This window comes from Vanellus vanellus (genome assembly GCF_965231255.1).
Source record: "Vanellus vanellus genome assembly, chromosome: 2".
NCBI lineage: Eukaryota > Metazoa > Chordata > Aves > Charadriiformes > Charadriidae > Vanellus > Vanellus vanellus.
The window spans coordinates 31,033,237-31,052,727 of NC_138906.1; the positions used below are offsets into that span (position 1 = coordinate 31,033,237).

General features: G+C 38.4%; 1 protein-coding gene across 1 annotated transcript in view; it reads right to left on the bottom strand.

Moving 5' to 3' along the window:
* THSD7A (thrombospondin type 1 domain containing 7A) overlaps positions 1 to 19,491 on the bottom strand; it is a 214,093-nt gene that overhangs the window by 22,707 nt on the left and 171,895 nt on the right. The window contains exons 15-16 of the mRNA XM_082479202.1: positions 7,096 to 7,274; positions 1,910 to 2,043 (exon numbers count right to left, since the gene is read on the bottom strand). Coding sequence (XP_082335328.1) covers positions 1,910 to 2,043; positions 7,096 to 7,274 — 313 coding nt within the window. The remainder of the gene's footprint in view (positions 1 to 1,909; positions 2,044 to 7,095; positions 7,275 to 19,491) is intronic.

Sequence of the window (19,491 nt, forward strand, 5' to 3'; positions counted from 1 at the left end):
GCCAGAATAATGTGAATCAGCTATCATTTAAAGATATTTTGTCCATTCTTCAACTGTTAATTTTAAATGTAGATATATTAGAACTTTTAAAATTTTATATTCTTTATATTAAACCCTAATTTACACAGATGCTTTTAAATTACCATTATATTAAATTAGCAGCTGGAGGCCCAGTTAAGATGAGAAATTATTATGCTCAGTTTTGCAGAGCTGAAGACGACAGTCTTCATTCCATAGTATTTCCAGTGCTGTGGAATCTGCTGCTAACTTGTCACTTCCACCTGTCAGCAGAAGACCAACTAGTACATGACTAGGATCATTCAAATTAAGAGGCTTAAGTTTGTTTTCCGGAATTACAAAAGAAAAGCTTATATTAATATGAAGCCTTTCACATTCATGGAAATATTCTGAGTGTCTTTCATTATTTTCTCACAAATAGCTTACATTATCAGTCTAAACTAATTTTGAAACATTCTTTTTTTTCTAAGGTAAACACAAGAGATACAGCATAAGCACGTATTTGCTTTGCGGCATTAGTATTTTAATGGCATTATGTGATAATAAATTAAAGATGTTTTTAGTCTGAAAGGGCTGAAATAATTTTCTTTATCTTTGATGGTAGTGTTAAAGTCTATTTTTCAACATAAACACTGATTACTTCTTATTTTTCATATTGGAGCTTTTTTAAGAGAATTCTTACGGGAATCTGTTTAGACGTGATTGTATGAGAACAACTGTGCATAGTCTTTCTGACTTTGGTGAAGCAAACAGTAATACTGTGACCTTCTTGAAGTAAACTGTTACATTGAAGAAACAGTGCTGCTGTGAACAGAAACTTGCAAATGTGCCCATTTCTAAGTACTTGTGGCAGGGAAAAGAGAATCTGCAGCAGTTCACTCCATACAACTCCCATTTTGGTCCTTCAAACTGAATTCATATTATGCTTTCTTACTCAACTTTATAATCTCAAATTGTGTGTCGCTTTGCAGTCAGCCATTAAAGAAACCCAACCAACCCCAACCCCAGCCTTTGCTGTGTACCACACCATGTGAGACTAATTTTAATTAACCTTTGATTAGAGATCAGGGATGATGAGCAAGCTTACAAGATGCTTAGATCAGGTTCAATAAACACCAGATTTCTGGACTCTTCTTTTTCATGTCATTCACTTTTGCTACTTTTGCCTGTAATAAGTGTAACTATTTGGGGTTGTTCAGCCTTGAGAAGAGAAGGCTACAGGGAGACCTTATAGCGGGGCCTACAAGAAAGCTGGAGAGGGACTTTTTGCAAGGGCATGTAGTGATAGGATGAGAGGGAATGGCTTCAAACTAGAAGAGGGGAGATTTAGATTACATACCAGGAAGAAATTTTTCACTCTGAGGGTGGAGAGGCACTGGCACAGGCTGCCCAGGGAAGCTGTGGATGCCCCATCCCTGGAGGTGTTCAAGGCCAGGTTAGATGGGGCTTTGAGCAACCTGGCCTAGAGGGAGGTGTCCCTGCCCATGGCAGGGCGGTTGGAACTAAATGATCTTTAAGGTCCCTTCCAACCTAAACCATTCTATGATTCTACTTAGAAGGGTTTTTTTAAAAATCAGAGTTTCATATAGAAAAAGGACCATTTAACCTTTCAGAAAAGTGCCAAAATCATACATTGAGGTGCTTGAAGCAGTATAGGAAGTACAATATACATTAGTTTATAAAGTAGGAATCAAGGTCTTTATCCGTAATCAGTAGACAGAGTCATACTGCACTCACTGAAGCTATTCTGATTTACCTCAGCCAGAGTTCTGGTCCAGTATACTATGGCTGGACTTAACACTATACATTCAACAGAATTACCTCAAATTAAATACAACCACAACTGAAAGTGAAGGTTCTCTAAAGTGAAGGAGGAGCAATACTGGTTTACCTGACTTTCCTCGTTTGAACACCTTCTCCACAGTTCTCTTTTAAGTCCACATTGGTCACCTTGCAGACACTCCAGGGCTCAGTAACCCACACATACTGACTGCAGTCACTGTGGCAGGGGACTACCTCATATACCTGGAATCCACATCGAGGGTCAGTTTTGTTGCACACGAGTAAGATAAACATGCAACAGTGACCATGCAAAAAAAGATTAATGGTCTTTTGGGTAAGAATAACAAATGTAAACTTGCTGATTTAGAGGCTGTAGTAATAATACAGATAAAATACTTGATAGAAAACTATAGAAATAATGAAAATTCAGAGGCTAAGACATCTAATGACAGATTCCCTGGTTTCTCTGCTACTAAGGCCATGCTGTGCCATTTCCACCAATAACATCAACACAGCTAACATCAAATCTGTAACTGGGCTAACTCACGAGTATACTTTTTAGAAAAATGCTGTCAAAACTCTGCTAAAACTGTACTTCTATCCCTCACATCTCTCCTTAAACATTTCATCCCACTGTTACTAGTTGTGGGGTTTTTGTATTTCTAAGGAGACGTGAGCTTAAGGTAAATTATAGCAATATATACTGGTTCGTTTTATTTTTCATTGTGGATACCGAAAATCACTCTACTATTTTGGTGTACTGGCATTGGTATTATGTTTAGATTTGAATTCAGACTTGAAATAGTATCTTCTATACTACCTTATACAGCGTTCCATATATTTTCTCAAACATACATTACAAAAAAAAGGACAGACAACATAAACATTGGAGCACAATCAGAAAACTTGTTAAGGTTATTTCTTTACTTTAGAAACTCTTACCTGAGCCTGAAGAAAGCATTTTCATGAACCAAAAGGAAAAAAACAAAGATAAAAAGAATGATTAGAGTGAAGAATAGGTACATAAATGGCATTCATTTAGCTTTTATTATGAACAATATTCTATGACTTCTACCAAACAAAATACATCCAACTTTTCCTCTTGCATCTCCCTTCCTGTCATAAGGCATTTTTTCAAGAAGTTTGCCCTTTGGAGAAAATAAAAGTTTATAAATCACAACCAGTAGGAAGAGACTGTAAATTAGCTAATCTCTTTCTCAGTCTTTAACACATGATAAAACTGTTTTTCCTTTTTGCCTATAACAAGCATCAACTCTTCACATAGTAGGGAATCCAGTTTCCCTAAGACAAGAGAAAATCCTTAACGGTTTTGGAGAGGACACGGGACTTCTCTATTAATTGAAATTGTTCTGGCAGCATTAAGTGCAATAGATTCAGGACAATAAAAGAACTTTCAGTTCTCACCCTTCCAAAGTTCCTAAATCCTTCATTGAGTATCTGAACTATGCATAGATTATTTAAAGCCCATTGCTTCAAAATTATCTTATACCAGTTAACTTCACATATCATTCTGGGTATCAAGTCAGCACAACTAATATTTCTAGACAACATAATATATTGTCTTAAACAAGTCCTTCATTTTCTTTCTTCCATCTTTCTCCCAACACTGCTTGGGTAGAAAAAGAGGTTTGATGGTTTGATAGTTTATCAGTTAACCCACAACAAATTACCACCAGTCACCAAAAAAAAGAAAAGACGATTTGACCAATGAATGTGTAGAGAGTCTGATATATCGCTACGCAGCTGATCATCCCATGCACAAGAAGTCCAACATATTCAGCACATTTGGTCCTTCTTTGAACTATATAAGCATTAACTCAGGCGTAAAGATGGGTGGTGTAAATGCACGTTAAGGAAGGTACTGGACCCAGAGCACAACTTGCAGTCACATGGGAAGTAGCACTTTATTTATTCCCATCCCTGAGAATGATGGGAATATAAAATGAGAATAGGGAAGCCTTAATTTATGGAAATATCTCTATATGTCTCACCCTGGTCAGCATAAGAAATGCATAAACCCCGCACACTCAACAGTTTTTCCAGTAACCTAAAAATTGGATATCTTGCCAGAAAGCCAAAGAAGAACTCTATATTGTATTGCATGTGTTTAGTGGTGTTCTCCTGTCCCTACCGGCATTTTTGTAACTATGACTGCAGGCCATGGCAGTGGGGATTGCATACCAGCAGGTGCTGGATAAGGGGGCATATAATGCCTGGAGCCAATGAAGAGAGGCATGCCTTTATTTTCTCTAACTGTCTTAGATTAGCCTCTTCATATGAAATCCTCTGAAGGCCGCTGACTTGATTTTATAATAAACCTGACTCTATTATTATTGTAATCATGAAGACTTTTAGCCTAGTGAAGTGAGTACTGAACAAGCTTCATTCGAGTGCGGTTTGGGAGTCACCCTGGCATGTATGACCCAGGAAGAAAGATGCTCAATGAGACATCTAACCTTCGCTGTGTTCAGTCCTCCTCCAAAATACAGTCATACACGTCAGCCCTGAGAAACGCTGAGCAACTTAGTCTTAAAACCTGACAGATATCTTAAGCACTTTATTTCAATGTTTCACTAGCTTTACCACTAGAAAGTTTTCTCAAGGCTTAACCCAAATCTGCTTGCAGCAGTCCAAGCCTACCACTTTTTATCCTATCCACGATGGCCATGGAAAATTAATTATTTCATCCTTCTTTGCAACATCCTTTTATGTACACGCTAGCAGACTGCCAGCATCCTCCCTCCCATCTCCTCTTCCATGGGCCGAACCAGCCACTGGGCAACCAACAGATACTCTTCCCTAACTCTTCAAACAGAGAGGAAGAAGAGTGAGAGAGAGACTTATGTGTTTAGAAGGAAGTAAACTACTTTAATGAAATATTAATAATAAAATAAAAAGGAATAATGAAATATATACAAAAGTGTATCAAGCTCCCAGGATGACAATCACATCACTGGCTGGCACTGGGGAAGTCCCAAGCTGGACAGTGATGGATGGGAACTAGATTCTGGATCTGGATTCAGGGTCAGGATCAAAGGCAGATGAACAGACAGGGTCCTCCTCAGATACCAGCCATTGAAGAAAGAGCTGACCCTTTGATCCCTCAGCATTTATACTGAGCATGAGGCAGATGGGATGGAAAACCCCGTTGGTCAGTTTTGGGTCACCTGTCCTGTCCGCTCCTCCCTGCAGGTGGGACCCCACTATGCTTTTCCACTTCTGACCCTCCAATGAGGCAAATAAGAAAGTTAGCTGCCTTTGGCTGTTATAGCAATAAGTATAAGCAAGAGCCTCTCTACATACCATGCCTGGGCATCAGCTATAAACATGTCCTATCGCTCTGAAAGCAAACAGTTTCTGCATAAGATGCTGTTAATTTCAGTAGTTAGAAGCAGCCCAGCTAAAAGGTAAAGTTACTGAACAAAAATTGGTCCTGTTTTACTTCAAACCAGAACATTCCTCCCCTTATTCCATACCATTTGCAGCTTGCTCAAACCAGGACAGCTAGACAACACATTGCAGTCCTTCCTCAGAGTTCATAATTCCTAGATCTCACCTTACAGAACAGCCCCTCTGTACATCACCTTCCACATACTTGTGGGCATCAAAGACCCAGTCTAACCATTATGCTTTGTATGTATGTAAATAAGCATGTTACATATATAAGTATTAAATATATAAATAAAAAAATTACATTTAATAATTGAAATAAATATTCTGAAGATTCAGTAGTTTGCCAGATGAATTAATGGTGGATCACATTTAGATTAAATAATTAACTCAAATTAGAATGCAGGTGTATTCCCTGCACGTTTCTGGATTGTCAGTGAATGTATTTAAAATTGAAAGTCACAGCCTCTGTACTCTTCGACATTCCTATCTTATCTGTAGAGTTCCTTTCTCATTAAAGTACTAGATTTCAATTTTATTTTTACAGTACTTACATTTTGAATCATCTATTATTATTTGGCAAGTACCGTCTAACATTGCAACAAATCAAATTCGAGTCAAAGTACCAGTAGAGGGCAATAGTGTTGCATGTAAGTGGCTAACAGAACTCTAGCAAAATCAGCTTTGATGCAGAAGAATACTATTATGTACTACATGAATATTAAAGAAGGAAAAAGAGTTCTGTATAGACTATAATTTGCTCCAATTGAAACACATTGCTCCTAATTTAAAGTATATTTACATGCTGACCCAAATCCAGCAACCCTCATTCTACTTTGTATTTTGTTAAAGTAGATCACAAACTTAGTTTATTAGTTGCAGTTTAACACTTATTATTTTCTAAATTAGAACTAATTACATTCCCTAAAGTAGAAAATTGGATCAACAAGCCATTTCACTCTGTGCTAGCAAAATGTCAATAGGATAATATTAAATACATGCCTTTTTATTCAAATGTAAATTGACAGCACTTTTTTTTCAACCTTTGAATATTTACAGAGAAGACCATGTGGCTGTTTAACATGCCTCTGAAGACTAAATTAAATTCAACAGTAATATGAATATAAATCAACTCCGAAGAGCATAAGTTCATTGACAAGGAAGGTTTTTCTTTCTAAAACTCTCCAAGCAAACAGGAGCAAACAAGCTTTGGGGTTTGACTTGGACTAGGGCTAAACTTGGTCCCAAAGTCTAAATGCTCATTAGCCGTCAAAGCACTCCCGGTGTGCTTTTGGATCACGTGTTCTGGCTTAGTTTCACTTGAAGAGGATCCAGACTGTGCAGCCAGACTGCTCTGTACTGGAAAATCAAGTGCAGTTAGTGGGACAACCGGGAGATTGACTTCAGAGGTGCATCCCTGACTGGAACAGCAGTGCCAGAGCAAGTGTACCTTGAAGGTCGGGCTCCAGCTTGACTAAAACTCACCAAGGGATGCTGAGATGATATTGTGTGTTTCAGAAGTTTTAATTTGCTTTCTAATCTAAGATGGTCAGGGAAGGACACTAAGAATCTTACTAGTTTAAAACATTTTACTCATTGTAAGTGAAGATCTTCAGAAATGTGGTCTTCACAATCTGCATGTAAGAATGTTTTATTGTCTCCAATCTGCAGTTCAGATGATGTGCTAAGTTCTTGCAGACGAGGAAGTAATAAAGGCAGATCCTATGCTGACTGAGGAAATCTAAGCCAACATACATTCCTCCTTCTACCTGCATCTGCCTCTTATGTTGTATAGTTTTTCTACATCAAGAAACAATACGGCTAAAAAGGTTATCTGAGGTACGGAAAAAGCTATATCAATAATGTAAAAGTAAATCAAATTACCTGATTGACATGATCTAGCTTTGGACAGGGTCTTCCACCATTGTAGGGTTTTTCGCGGAGCCATTTAGACCGAACTTTTACCCCACTCCCACAGGATTTACTACAACGAGACCAGTTGGACCACTCACTGAGCTTGCAGTCTGAGGGACATGGAATAATACAGGCTTCCTCGATATAACCTGTGGGAATGGAAAAGAAAGTGAAATCTCTTCAGCATGTCACTCTGCCACTTCTCCCTGAAGCCCTCGTCTGCTTCATTTAGATTGTCCAAAGTTTGACTTGACAGGACTGTGCGAATAGAGAGATTTCTTCATCATTAGGGCTAAATTAAATTCTGCAGAAAATTGACACATATAGCTGGAGACCGTGTTAGAGTAGCAGCTGAGCATCCTCACTGCTATCTGATTAGGATTCACACTCGCCAGATTTCAGCATTTGAACTTTCTGACAGCTACAGTGTAATTGACACTAACCCATCGCTTGGTTGCATCATTCTTACCCTGTAAAAACAATATTATTTTTATTTTTTTTTTTTAGGAAAAAAGGTTTAATTAAAAGCTTCTCCGTAATTGTATCAAGTAATTCAATTGCAGTTACACATCAAAAATCCAACTCAATCAAAAGATATGCATCTTACCAGCCTGGAGCAAGGGAACTTAACACCTTGTGACCTTTCTAAGGTTAGAAAGAGAGAGTGGCCTGCCACATTAATGATCTGTCGATTAACAACCATCTGCCCCCAGTAGCACACTGAATAATTGCACTGAATGGAAAAGCAGATGTTTGGTTTGGATAAGTCATCAGTCCTGATAGGTTGGAAAGGGGTACGACATGGTCTGCAGGGAATAACATGAGGCCTCAATTCACTGAATAAGTGAAAATGTCTTTCTTTCAAAAGCAACATATGCCATAGCTCGACAATCTGTGTCATTTATGCCAATATTTACAGCAGAAGCTATAAAACCTTAAATAAAAAGCTGCCCTGTACTGCATTTTCACTACAGCTACACCCTAAACCTATATGATCTCTCCTCTCCCCTTTCCTGTGTCAGATCTGTAACATATTTACTGATGGCAAATGTTCACTTTAAAGATTAAAGAAGCCTCAGTGCATTTAAAAGTGAATTAAAATATTTGATGAACACAGTTGCAAAATTAACACATACTCGGGTAAGTCATTCTCAAATGACTGGCACAGTTTGCTAGGCATGGTTTCAAATGTTTCTCACATATCTTAATTTTATTTTTTTTTAGTTTGAAAGCAATCACTGTCATTTTCATCAGAGTTGATGTTAGCAGCTTTATGTTTTTAACTTATACTTCTAAGTAAAGCTATTCTGTCTCTTCTAAAAGCAACCAATACCAAACAACCACAAGTTGTGTAAAGAATAAAACCACTAAAAATATTTCAATTCTATATACCTATTCCGAGTCGCTTCCATTAATTTGTTTTAGATATAAAGAATAGAAGGGTGGGGTTTTTTAAAACGTACAGTCACATTCAGAATATTTTATGGTCAAATTCAGGTGATGATTTTATCCTATATAGCTTTCCTCTGTTTGGAAGTGTTAAATAATTAAACAAATATACAGAGCACATCCTGAATTTCAGCACTGTGGAACTACTGTTCACTAAATGTATCTTCCTTAAAATGCCTAGAATGTTATTATCTTGAATGACAAGCATGTTTATTAAATATCTCTCACCATTTGATTGATCTGGTCAGTAACATTGTATGAAAGGTACACTGTGTTAGACAAAATATATTTTTGAAGATCACATCACGGCATATCAGAGGTGGTGACATAGATTGCCCTGCAGTAGTAAATGCTAAATTGATTACACTTCACCTTACCTGACATCTCTGAGTGAGTCTTGGAAATCAGATGCACCCTATCTCACAGTCCCACCCTACATTGAACTTTGATTGCATAAATATCAAACTCTGTATCTTCACCAGAAATGAGCATTTAACAAGCCCTCTTAGGTGCTCTACAAAACCATGTACTCATACAATGAAGGAAACGCTGAATGAAAACAGACAGTTACAAAAAAGTTAAAAGAAACAATTCCCTCCAAGCAATTAGAAAAACATTAACTGATTAGTGATAATTATTGTCTGATAGAATTAAGTGAAGATTTTACTGCTCTTTATGAATTTTTGTTGAGATTCTGAAAAGCTGGCTTTACTGTCAATGTAACTTCTAAGTAATTTTTTTCTGGAGAAACATTTCTACTGTAAAAAATTATACCATTTAGCATTTGTTACATTTCTGCCTCTCTACTTAGTTTCTGGAAGAAAAAAAAAAATCAAGTCGCTTTAAATACATTGTATTTATTATGTATTATTTATGCCTAAACCACGATAATCCTTAAATCGGTAACTTTCACTGGAAGGAAGACTTTATTTTAAGGACTTCCATAAGCCTCTGAGCTATTTTATATTTGTCTTAATTAATCTCAAAGGGATCTTTCCAATCTGCCCCAGTCACAGAAAAAGATCTTCTCCGGGATATCACGATATTTTGGAGCTTGGATAACTGTAGTATGAGAACACTTAATAGCCTACTAAAAGGAGCCTGTGTGGAACACACTAAACTAAAATGACTGACAAATCAGAAACTATTTTGCTTTATTTCCCTTCAGCTCATCCAAAGAGGACAATGGAGACTTTTTGAGATAATAAGAAAGTTAGCCAAAAAGTTTAACAAGATTTTTAGAATCTTGCAGACAGACCTGGTATGAAATACATTATTAGATATGCAAGTCCCAGGTAACAGTCTAATTACACTGCAGTTCAAGTGATTCCATAAAATATCAAATTAAACCATACCATTACAGCAACCTTTTTTCACTCTATCTATGAAATATCTACATTGAAGTCAGTCACTAAAACTCCTTTAGCACAGAGTGTAATAAAGCCAGAACAGCAGCATATTACAGGTATAGTGTCTTAGTAAGAGTTACAACATGGAAAATTACAAGCTTGCTCATATGCTAACACATTTTGGAAAGGATACATTGGGCCAGCTGACATTTCCCACCCGCTTTATAATGAAAAAATACTGGGCTGCAATCTTATGCTGGGTCCTTAATCCTACAAACTTCATGGAAGAGCTTCTGCTTATCATATAGCTCTTTCCTATGCCATCTCCAGGATATCTGGCCTACGATGCTCTCTTCTCCCTCCTTCCCATTTCCTCGGAAAAGCTGGCATCGAGACCCAAACCCCACATGTAAAAATTAGTGAGCTGAACAAGAAGAATGGAAAAGACACATGAAGATGGGAACAAGAATGGAGTCAATCACTGAAGGCATAAAAAGAAGTTCTACAAGGTTGGAAGGCTTGGAGCTACTGGAAATGTGGAACATTTTTGGAGACATGAGAGAAAAACACTTATTATTACACAAGAAGCATAAAAATCTCCTAACCACTGGTACACTAAGAACTCTGGATAAAAAAATAAGTCAAGGACATGAACAGAATAAAGGGATCCAGAAAGGAGTTTCACAGCTTCCAAGCCTTCTCCAAACAGAAGGAAAAGAAAATAAATGAGAGAAGTTGCTTTTCATGGCAAGGAGTCAGAAGTCAGAACAACAGAGGAGACACAAGACAAAAGAGAGACTGAGGGGGAATAGAGGGAAGGGTAAGAAAAGACAGGGGGATGGAAGAGGAAAATAAATCGCTCAGAACATAGAGTCGAGAATTGTAAAGACATACTGCATAGGGATGGAAAACAAAGAAAGAGGAGAAAAGAAATAAACAGCCTGCCAAAAGTAATATCTTGGCGTAGCACAAACAGAATGCAATGCCCTTAAAAGAGCCTATTCTGGGATCTCCTGACCAGACAGTGAAATATAGTGAAGAATGTTCCCACAAATAAAAACAGAGGACAGAGGGAAGAAATAAAAAGACTCTGGCCTCTGATTTTAATTCCATAGTTAATTAGTGTGCAGAGTGAGAATGGCCCTGCTATATCTGACATTATAAAGTTTTTGGCATGTTCATCCCTTGGCATCTTCTTTTCCTCTAAGGCACCTCGCTATTTCTCTCAACAGACTATTGAGCATTTAGCTGTGCCACTGGAATCCCTTAGAACACAGGCAGAAGCAGACTTCAAATTGCTTGCAGATATTTCTCTAGCCAAGAAAGAAGACTGAATTTAAAAAAAAACCAAAAGATTACTTGTTCAAATTAGTTGTTCCACTCCATTTACTACCCATCTACTGCTACTTTTCAGAAAATGCTTCTCTGAAGCATGTCATCACCTAAGATGCCTTTCTGTGTGTATGAAGTCAGCATATCTTTTAGGGTGATTAAGGATGATAATTTCCAGAAGTTCATAGCAATCCCTCAAATCCAAGAAAAGGAGCTTTGAAAAGTTTAGACTCTTTTTTTTTGGTTGCTTCTGTTAAACTTCACGTGCTTGTGTTTGTAAACTTTGTTCATGCTGTAAACATTTTAGCAAGTGAGAAGAGAGCATATCGTGATATATTAAAAATGCATAGAAAACATAAATGCACAGAAACCAGAAATATTACATGCAAATGGGACTGGTGGTGCAGATACACAGTTTCTGACGTGCAAAGGACATGAATGAGCCATTTTTCACTTTTCAGTCTTATTTCCACTCTGATCTAATCATACTTGAAAGGGTGCCCCTTGTGTTAGACAGTGGGAAATCTTGTTCAAGAAGCAGCCCTGTAATGTGTGGGTGTCTGTATGGTGGAATGTCACACAATCATATCACACAGACAAATTGTGCAATATAATTGCAGCAAATGGCATGCTAGAGCCTCGAGGTTTAAAGAACAAGAAAGACATTAGCAATGTCTCAAGTGTCGGGTCCTGCACTTGGGTCACAACAACCCCATGCAGTGCTACAGACTGGGGGCGGAGTGGCTCGAAAGCTGCCTGGCAGAAAAGGACCTGGGGGTGTTGGTGGACAACCGGCTGAGCATGAGCCAGCAGTGTGCCCAGGCAGCCAAGAAGGCCAACACCATCCTGGCCTGCATCAGGAATAGTGTGGTGAGCCGGACTAGGGAAGTAATCATCCCCCTGTACTCGGCACTGGTGAGGCCTCACCTCGAGTACTGTGTTCAGTTTTGGGCCCCTCACTACAAGAAGGACATTGAGGTGTTGGAGCGTGTCCAGAGAAGGGCTACAAAGCTGGTGAAGGGTCTGGAGGACAAACCTTATGAGGAACGACTGAGGGATCTGGGGTTGTTTAGCCTGGAGAAGAGGAGGCTGAGGGAAGACCTTATCACCCTCTACAACTACCTGAAAGGAGGTTTTAGAGAGATATAAATACACGGAAAAACTTCTTTACGGTGAGGGTGACAGAGCACTGGCACAGGCTGCCCAGGGAGGTTGTGGAGTCCCCTTCCCTGGAGATTTTCAAGACCCGCCTGGATGCAGTCCTGAGTAATGTGCTCTGGGCAATGCTGCTTTAGCAGGGGAGTTGGGCTAGATGATCTCTGGAGGTCCCTTCCAACTCTGATGATTCTGTGATTCTGTGATTCTGGGAGCTGACCTCTTCTCCCTGGTGACAAGTGATAGGACAAGAGGAAACGGGTTCAAGTTATGTCAGGGCAGGTTTAGATTGGATATTAGGAAGCATTTTTTCACTGAAAGGGTTATTAAACATTGGAATAAGCTGCCCAGAGAGGTGGTGGATTCACCGTCCCTGGAGGTGTTTAAGAAAAGGGTAGATGAGGTGCTTAGGGACATGGTTTAGAAGTGGTGGTGTTTTTATCAGGGTAGGTTAATGGTTGGACTTGATGATCTTAAAGGTCCCTTCCAACCTCACTGATTCTATGATTCTATGATTCTATGTAGGAATACAATAGATTCAGAGAGAAGGAAAGAATGAGAGCAGAGAAGTGGCTATGAAGAAGAGCTGAGAAAAAGAGTGTGAAGGTCGGGGGGGGACAGTGAAATAGAAGATCAACACTGTGAAGGCTGAAAATGCTGTTCTCTGGACATCAGCAGTTCATGTTTTGCCTGCTGTTCCTCCTCCTGACTGAAGTCTTTCACTGCAGGCTTCCTGCAGCTCTTCCTTCTCCCCACAACGTCTGAGGGATGTTGGAGAGATGAGACCTTGGGATACTGTGGTACAAAGCATTGGCCCTGCATGGTCCGGAAGGGTATTGGAAAGAGACACCCATCTCTTAAGGCCTATTCCTTTTCCCAGCGCAGTAGTTTCTCAATTATTTCAGCTCCCATCAGCTGAACATCACAAGGCTGTGAAATGGGCAATTGTCTACTGTGAGCAAGAACATGGCTGTTCTATCACTGAAGATTTATTACCGAACCACAGTTTAAAAAATGGCTTTGAACCACTAGGAGTATGAACTCAGCTCATTATTAAAAGGGAAAGGTTTACTGTCCCATTGCTAATTGGCTATAAAATCTGGACTCTTAGAACAAAGTCATTAACAGATGTGATGGATAATTTAAAATGGAGGACTTTAATGGACTTCACACTTTGTCTAATGACAAAGCAGGTTAAGTAGGTGGATATAAGATTTTTCCCCACAAACTGCACCTGCAATGTGTAAGAACAGACTGACTGCTTGGGTTGAAGGGCGCACACATAATGAACGTCTTAGAAAGTGTTTACAGGAATTCTTTTGTCCTTAGGACTGACAGCCTTATGCTTCTACTTTCATGACTAAAATGTCATGCTACCTTTCCAAGAAAAAAAACTGCAAGGTCAGAATGGTTTATGTCCTGTAACACAGTTTGGTTTTTTCTCAAGGAAATACAAAGTTCTTGGAGCTCATCTTCCAGGACAAAGAAAAAGACACTTATTTGCATTTCACTTGTAACAGAATATATATATATATCTTAAGACCATCTGTATTTCTGCCTAGCCATGGAAAGACAGATTGAATTCCATAAGACTTTTTTCTGTTTTTTCAGCATTACCCTTCAAAGCCTCAAAACCTGAGACCAATTGTTAATGCTTAACTACCTTCTGCATCAGCACTTCTGTCTCAGGTGAACTAACTACAGGTCTTTGGGTTGATGGATGACTGCTTCATGACTGATGTCCTGTTGACAGGGCAGACACAGTGGCACCATAACGCACAGGCCTAAGCTAGTATTTCTGGTGCAGGGCAATAGGTAGCATATTCCTTGAGAACACACAATAGGACACACGTGGCATCCTGTATACATTAAAAAAAAAAAAGCAAACTATTAGAAAAGATACAAGCTTTGAAACAGCAAAGGTAGCCTAATAACAATTTGAGAACCTAAGCGTACTACCATATTAAATTAGAATCTGCTATAGGAAATACATTTATTTTAGAATAAACACATGGAAGAAAGTGTCGATTAAATTTTAACACTGCTATTTTTTTGCTGGTAAATTTGCATTGCTTCAGGTTAGAATACTGAAAGTGAAAAAAAAAGATTTTAAAAAATCCTAATACAAGTGGATACAGCAAGTTCTAACTGACATCTTGTACTCTGTAGACTCTGTTACAACATACGCGATTTCACTATGGCATACATAAGGAATTAAATACAAAATTCCTCGATTCACATTGCTACTCCTAGCAGCTGTTGTAAAAGTATTCACTGATACGCAGATATTCCTCTCTAATCCCCTGCATAAGCCTTGTAGCCATGGAGGGCTTTGTGGAGTCAGCACAAATCAATGCATCTCATTTAATTAATGCTAAAGGGGGAAATAATCTCACACTAATAAGGCAGCAGACAAACTATCCTGGTCTGGTTGACTGTGCCTAAGGTCTTAACAGTAAACTGACATGAATTAAGAAGGGCAATACGACCTATATAAAAATGCTGCATCTGTCTGCCACGCTACTATGTTTGCCTTCACTACACGCACACAAACACAACCACCGCTTAGTTTATGTGGGTCATGATTCATAATTGATATGTGACAGAGGAAAACTAAATATTGAAGAGTAAATAGTGTAGTGCGTAAGGATGACAGTGGCCTGCTTTTGATTTTTTTGTGATGAAAATTCCAAGGTACCATTTAAAAGGACCACGAAGAGACTCTCTTACATTTTTTTTTTTTTTTTTTACAAATACACCGAAACAGATTGGTGTCAGACATATGTCATTATCCACAGAGCTCTAGTATACTAGTGATGACAGGGGTAAAGCTATGAAAAAACAACTGCTGCTTTTCTAATGGAAAGAAACCTCTCACACTTGACTATCAAGCAAACTATACATTTTTGTATTTTTCCTGTAAAATTACCTACGTAGTCCTGAAACAAAGCAGGAACCAAAAAAAAGGGGGCAATTTGTGTGTCTTCCATTAAGGAACACAGGTAAACAACAGCTCAGCTACCACTTTTAGCCGACATTACCACATCTGCTGACAACTGTCTGCTGTTAGCTCCCGCCCACACTCCGCAGAACTGGTATGGCTGAAACATACCAGCGGCAGAACATTGCAAATGGCTGCTGAAGGGTGCTAACTCCTGCATCAATAAATTTAGCCCAGATTTGAAACAAAACATTTTGAAAAGAAAAATCAAAATACTAGGCATACCTAATACTGAAAAAAAATCACAGGTAAAAAAAGAAACTAAGAAAAAAAACACACCTTGTCCCTCAGCAGCTGAAACTGAGGTCTATTTTCAGCTGTTAGTTTGGGATTTCTTCTGAAGTACCTGTTAAGCTACAGAAAGCTAAGGACCCTCTCAAAAGGACTCTGTCCTCTGCTTCTCCCATGTTCTCAACTACCAGTAACAACAGATTTATTTGAACTTATTTTGCCTTTCCTTTTTTTCAGATCTATGGTCACTCTTGTCTTTCAGAGCAACTTGTTCATACTGGGGACTTTATACCTGCACCCCAAATTTCAAATATTATTGCAGATTAATAGACCCATCTCCTTACGGGTCTATTAATTTAGGTGCCTTCCTTGTGTTGCATCAGTCCTTTAGCTCCTCAGGGTCTGTGAAACCATTCGTTAACTATTCTCAAATCTTTTGAAAATGAGATGTGTTAAGTAGTAAAAAGAGCTCTGAAGTATTTATTCCTCTGCTCCTGTTTACCTTTTCCTTCCTGAGTAAATCAACAGAATTCTGATTATAAGCACACATCGTTCCTCAAAACAAACAGCTTATGAACTTTTTGGCACCGCAGAGCAGGTCTGTCTTCTGATTCCTCCCACTCAAAACAGCACGTCTTGCAACACTGGCCTGTTCATAGCCTCATAAATTTACACAGCACTATTTTCATAAAACTTTTGACGGTCTCGCAATTTGAGTTTCATGTGGCATTTTAGTATATCACACAGCGTATCCCATGATATATTCATAACGTCAATGTGGGTGTAGTTTGTCCCGCTTGTCAGATTGAGAGGATGTTGTCACAGGTGAAGAAATACAATTATCCCCATTTCCCACCTCATGATTTCATAGTGTCAGGAGATAATAAAAGTCCAAGTAAAAGTTGGACACCATAGAGGAAACACCTTCCCTTAAATAATGGTCTTGATTTCTCTCCTAGTCCAAACTACTTCGCCAAATCATATCCCATAAAAACTGTGATTACATACTGTACTACTCGGAAAAGAAATAACAGACTCACAGGAACCAAGAATAAAACAGATTTCAGAATAAAGCAGATAACGTAGCAGACAAACATGAGTCTTCTTCTTTGGATCAGTTACAAAATTAGTGAAAAATTCAGTGCTATAATTTCCATAGGGAAATAAGCAACTCTGTTAGAATTAAAAAAAAATAACCCAAGCAGGCTTGAATTATGAGTCCTGTCAAGTTTAGCTCGAAAAACTAAAAGCAGATTGATGCAAAGCTACAAGGCACTTTTATTTGCTAGCAGGTGGGGTAACTATTGTGATACCGCAGAAGTCCCTTGTTGATTTGGCATAACATAGCTTTTATGCTTGTTCTTAAAGACAAAAACAAACAGCACACTGAAATCTAGAGACGATGCCAAACTGAAGAACTGTCATACACCAAGGGCATGAAAATAACAAGAAAAACATCATAAATACTGGCAAGATATAAAATAAGATTTAACTGGCAAAACAGCAGCTTATACACGTTGAGAAAAATAAAACAAATCATCAGAACGTAATCCATGAATACAGAGCAGATATTCAGAAAAGGCAGCAAACACATACTGAAATCAAATTGAAACATCTATATAACCTGTTCTAGCCCCCTTGTATCCACAAAACTGTGTTAAACCTGGAGAAATGCTGAAGGCAGGCAATAAATTAGTTAAGCCTTAGAAATAATCTCTACTATGCGTGTGTACAACACTCATCAATCGTAGATTTTTGTTCTAGAAGAGCCACTGGAAAGGAAGCCACAATTTTAGTGACATATTCCTTAGCATCAGTTTAATTCCTTGCCATTGAAGTCAGTTTAGATACCTCATTCCTTGTACACCTGAAATTCCTGTCAAACAATTTTAGGACGTGCAAGGAATGCAGGATTAGTTCAACAGATATTCCAAGCTTCGTCTGCCCACGCACTGCACCACGGACCAACATAAGGCACTCTCTCCCTCAAAGGGAACCGATGAGAATGCACACAGGGAAGCAAAGAACCAGACACCTCAATAAATCGATCTAGAGAGAAAGAATTCGAAACAAAACGACTCCAGAAAACCAAAGGATTCACGTTTCCCAACCTACAATAAACATAGTAATGACTCACAAACATTTCCAGTTTATAAAAAGAGCTAAAAAAGACTTCAAATCTCCAGTGAGGAAAATGGGATAGAACTGTAAAAAGAAAAAAAAAAACCAAACCAAACCAAAACAAAGGAAAAGTATATTGTGTTTTGGGAAGTTTGTCTCTGGAGCCTGCTAATGCTACTAGCATGTAAGCAGTAGCCCTGGGTATGGTAAGTATAACAACAATATGCTGTTTGTAGCTTTTACGCCGGATTATTATTCATAGTGGTCACTCTGAGTGTAGGCAACATTCACTGACAAAATACATCAGATTAGAAATTGCTATCATGAAGAGTTATAACAGGGTAAACAAAGATGGTTGAGAATGTCCTTTTTTTCCCCCCATTTTTAATTCCTTTTTTATATCTCTCTAGTGCTCAATGGAACTACACCTCAAGGTGTACTGCCAGGGCTTGAAAGCAGCTACGTCCATGCTCGTTCTACACCAAGAAAGAATCCCCACCTCTTTTTGCAAGCTGCTACAAACAGCACGTTACCTACCACATACAACACCTATAATTTGCTCTCGGACAGGCAGCTTTCTCCCCTCCCCCTTGGCTGTTGACACAAAACCTGACAGTCCCCATTCTTCAAGTCAATGAAAACTGACTGGCAGTGGGCCATCAGTCCCTCTAGTTTCCCATGCACTTAAGTTCTTTTCTAATTTTCCACTTTTCAAAGGTCACTCTGGACTTAATGCTGAAAGAATATTCATTTCTAATATAGTGTCACATATGGTTAAAGTTTAAAAAAGTCAGCAATGCAACAGGAAAACGTCTCAGTTCTATATTTTATAATGATGTCTTCTGAATAATTCAGATTGTTACATGACTCTTTTTTCAGCGTACTCTACCAGCTTTCTGAGGAGCTTTTTATTCCCTCAGGACAACTACCCAGCGCAGGCAGATCTGTGCTCACAGAACCGCTGGTCGTTAGAGCTATCTGCATCTTTTGGTACCACAAAGATGACAAGTGGTCCAGGTCAGGCTAAGCAAGTGTGGCACGTCCTCTTTAGACTACACAAAAGAACAAAACAAAATCTTTGTGGACCTCAACCCAGAGCAAACAGCTGGGAACAGAATTAAAGAACATTCTCAGAGTAGAAAGAGAGATTTCCTGTCCCATGAGAACTTAGGATTTAGACTTTGTAATTCTGATGTATTTATACAAACTTATCTTTCAGTATGAGTTAACTACAGGAAAAGATGATTCTGAACAAAAATAAATATGGGAGAAAATTCTTCACAAAATTATCTTCCAGCTTTGCTTTGAGGTTGTAAGCTGAATGCTCACTTTTCCATTGAATCATAGAGATATGCTACAGCTTGGCTTGATACATTCAGTTTCTAATTTATCATAGCTCTAAACAGGAATTAATAGTGTTAATTAAAATCCCCTTAAGTCATTCAATTTCTTTAATTAGCTATTTTAACTTTATCCAAGTAATAAATGAAATTTCTGTTATCTTCATTTAACATTATAAAGTAGAATACAGATACAAATTAAACTTACGTTGACCTTTTAACGACACTGAGACTAACATCCAGCTTTTCATACCAATAGCTCAGATCCAATTTTGCACTGCAAGCAGGCAAACAAATGAACGCAAAAACGCCAGTGATGCAAACGAGCACATTTCTGGCTCACTGAAAATCAGAAAGTGCCAGTTTTGATCCTAACACTATAGATGCA